The sequence below is a fragment of the Branchiostoma floridae genome, chromosome 8 (assembly GCF_000003815.2).
Source record: "Branchiostoma floridae strain S238N-H82 chromosome 8, Bfl_VNyyK, whole genome shotgun sequence".
Classification (NCBI taxonomy): domain Eukaryota; kingdom Metazoa; phylum Chordata; class Leptocardii; order Amphioxiformes; family Branchiostomatidae; genus Branchiostoma; species Branchiostoma floridae.
This window is the reverse complement of record NC_049986.1, coordinates 17,222,566-17,225,472: the sequence shown is the minus strand read 5'-3', so window position 1 is coordinate 17,225,472 and position 2,907 is coordinate 17,222,566. Positions and strand designations below refer to the sequence as shown.

General features: G+C 44.3%; 1 protein-coding gene across 1 annotated transcript in view; it reads left to right on the top strand.

The window, feature by feature from the left end:
• Nucleotides 1-2,907, top strand: part of LOC118421833 (uncharacterized protein DDB_G0290685-like) — a 7,891-nt gene that overhangs the window by 4,271 nt on the left and 713 nt on the right. The window contains exons 2-4 of the mRNA XM_035829334.1: nt 907-1,154; nt 1,290-1,380; nt 1,495-2,901. Of these exons, the coding sequence (XP_035685227.1) occupies nt 907-1,154; nt 1,290-1,380; nt 1,495-2,901 (1,746 nt within the window). The remainder of the gene's footprint in view (nt 1-906; nt 1,155-1,289; nt 1,381-1,494; nt 2,902-2,907) is intronic.

Here is a 2,907-nt window from a genome sequence, read left to right as displayed (position 1 = left end):
GGGAGATCATACTGGTAGCGATTATTCTAATTGGAGATTTATGTCCAAGGACAACGTTACGGGCGTTATGTTGGCCTAACTTGATTTAAATGTTTGTATCGTACGCAATTCAAATTTGTGCCTGTCGGTCCAAGGGCACAACCCCAAATTGAATCTTACGTTGAACCCAGTCGGGATGCTGATTAGGCCCAGACCACAGGCCTTGAGAACCTGGGCATTCATTTTGTGTAGAGACCTATGGGAGGGGTTGGCGGGGAGGAGAAGGAGATAAAATGGGAGTTACACGAAGAAAAGAAACCAATCAACACGTACGCTCTACGGACAGGAATGCAACTGCTATCGCAGCCAAGCAACGCGCCAGCTTGGGAGGTCACTCGAACCACACGTACTGATGTTAACAATATGTATATGTGTCTGATATATCAATGGTTCAGATGTCAACTTTTTTTGCAAAGAGTTGGGTGGTGGCAATAGAATTTGAAAATGCGTCCTCTTGAAGGCAGACTTGAGGAACGCAGCACATAAAATTGCCGTAGTCATCTGAATAAATCATTAAGAGCAAACAAGTTGTGTGGCCAGTGATTTAACTATGGATTTGCGAAAATGATTGGTTAAGAAATGGACTGCAATTGTCTTCAAGGGTACATTTTTCTCATTACTGGTGCGTCAAAATGTCTGTGTGGGCTATATTATCTTATTAAGATGATCTAATTAATATTACATTGAACGAAAATCATATTACAAATTGGTAATCCTTAAAAACTACATGATAAAGAATTTCGTCACTCAAGCTTTGGAATTCAGACCGCAGGCGTTCACAAATGCACAACGATGGTGGTCCTCATTCTAGTACAGGATTCCTTCAGTTACCCTGGTGATTTCCTGGCTATATATTTCGTCCCAAAGACAATTCATACTCCAGAATCACACGTCGCTACGACCAACGCTTGTACTAGGCGATAGGACAAGCACGAGGCAGACAATGGCGAGGCTACACACCCCATGGGCGCTACTCTGGGGGATGGCCATTTGCACCTATCTCGGAATGTCGGTAGCCAAACCATTTGCCGAGCAGAGGACAGGCTATGGGGAGGCAGAGGGCCGTTCTGATGGAGCACGATCAGCCATGGAAGAAGAAAGGGAGGCTGAAGCAGGTATGTGGTTTTGATACGCCTTAGTATGTATAATTATAAGCAGTTATCAGCATTGGAATGTTTCACAGTTTGACATCAAAGCAGAAAATATTGATTTAATCAGAATTAAGAAGCATTTCGTCTTTTTGTCAACAGGTGTTCTCCGTGATTGGATCGTTCAACTGGACGAGCGGCTCTTGCAGGCGTTTCCTGATCAGCAAGACGTCAACAGTCCAGTCGTCGACAGGTCAGTACCACATGGGAAATATTTGGTGTTCGCACTCACATCATATTCACTGAACATGGCTATAGATAAATAAAAAAATACTGTACTTATAAAGTCCCTTTTGTATTTATGCAGTTTGCGGCAAGACGTAGGAGCGATGGAGGACACGAATGAGTATGGCGACGACCAAGAGGAGCCATTAGAAGGAAAGCAATATTTTGAGGTGGAGGGACGTGAAGAGGAAGAACAATATGAGGCAGTAGACCATGAAAAAATGCAGAATGAAGAGGGCGGTGAAAATGATCAGGACGAACAAACGGAAGACGAAGCAGAACAATATGAGGAAGTGGACTATGAAGAAGCGACAGATCTAGAGGGCAGTGAAAATGAAGAAGAGCAAGACTGGGAAGGAAGCTATGAAGCAGCTCAGGATGACAAGGACGGTGAAAATGAAGAAGACGAAGAAGCTGAGGATGGGAGAGAGAGAGATGAGGAAGGCGACAATGATGATGTGGAAGATGATGAAGAGGATGGTAATACGGAAGTAGGCGAAGAGCAAGACTGGGAAGAGAGCTATGAAGAAGTTCAGGATGACGAGGACGGTGAAAATGAAGAAGACGCAGAGGACAAGGATGGGGGAGAGAGTGGTGAGGTAGAAGACTATGATGCTGTTGAGGATGATGAAGAGGATGTTGATACGGAAGAGGTCCAAGAGCAAGACTCGGAAGAGAGCTATGAAGAAGTTCAGGATGACGAGGACGGTGAAAATGAAGAAGACGAAGACAACGATGGGAGAGAGAGAGAAGAGGTAGAAGACAATGATGATGTTGAGGATGATGAAGAGGATGATGATACGGAAGAGGTCCAAGAGCAAGACTCGGAAGAGAGCTATGAAGAAGTTCAGGATGACGAGGACGGTGAAAATGAAGAAGACGAAGACAACGATGGGAGAGAGATAGAAGAGGTAGAAGACAATGATGATGTGGAGGATGATGAAGAGGATGGTGATACGGAAGAAGGTCAAGAGCAAGACTGGGAAGAGAGCTATGAAGAAGTTCAAGATGACGAGGACGATGAAAATGAAGAAGACGGTCAAGAAGACGAGGGAGAACAACACGAGGGAGCAGAATATGAAGAATTTCAAGATGCAGAAGACTATTTAAACGAGCTTGGCGAAGAGAACGAATATGGAGAAAAACGAGATGGAGAAGACTTTGAAGATAGTGATCTTGGCGAGGAAGAGGAATATGGAAAAGAGCAAGATGGGAAAGTTGGTTATGATGGAGAAGATGACGAAGAAGACGACACAATTGACCGTCTTAAGTTGCTAACATGGGCATTAAGTGGAGAAGATGACATAAACGAGCTAGACAAAGAAGACGAAGAACTCAGTGAGGTAAAGAACCAGGAAAGCGAAATTTATCATCTGCGTGAAAAGCGATCCTTGGTGGAAGGAAATGGACCCATTCTGGCAAGTGACTCCGAAGGTAAGAAAGGCAGGAGAAAGGGCAAGAGAAAGGGCAAGGGAAAGCTCAAGGGAAAGCTCAA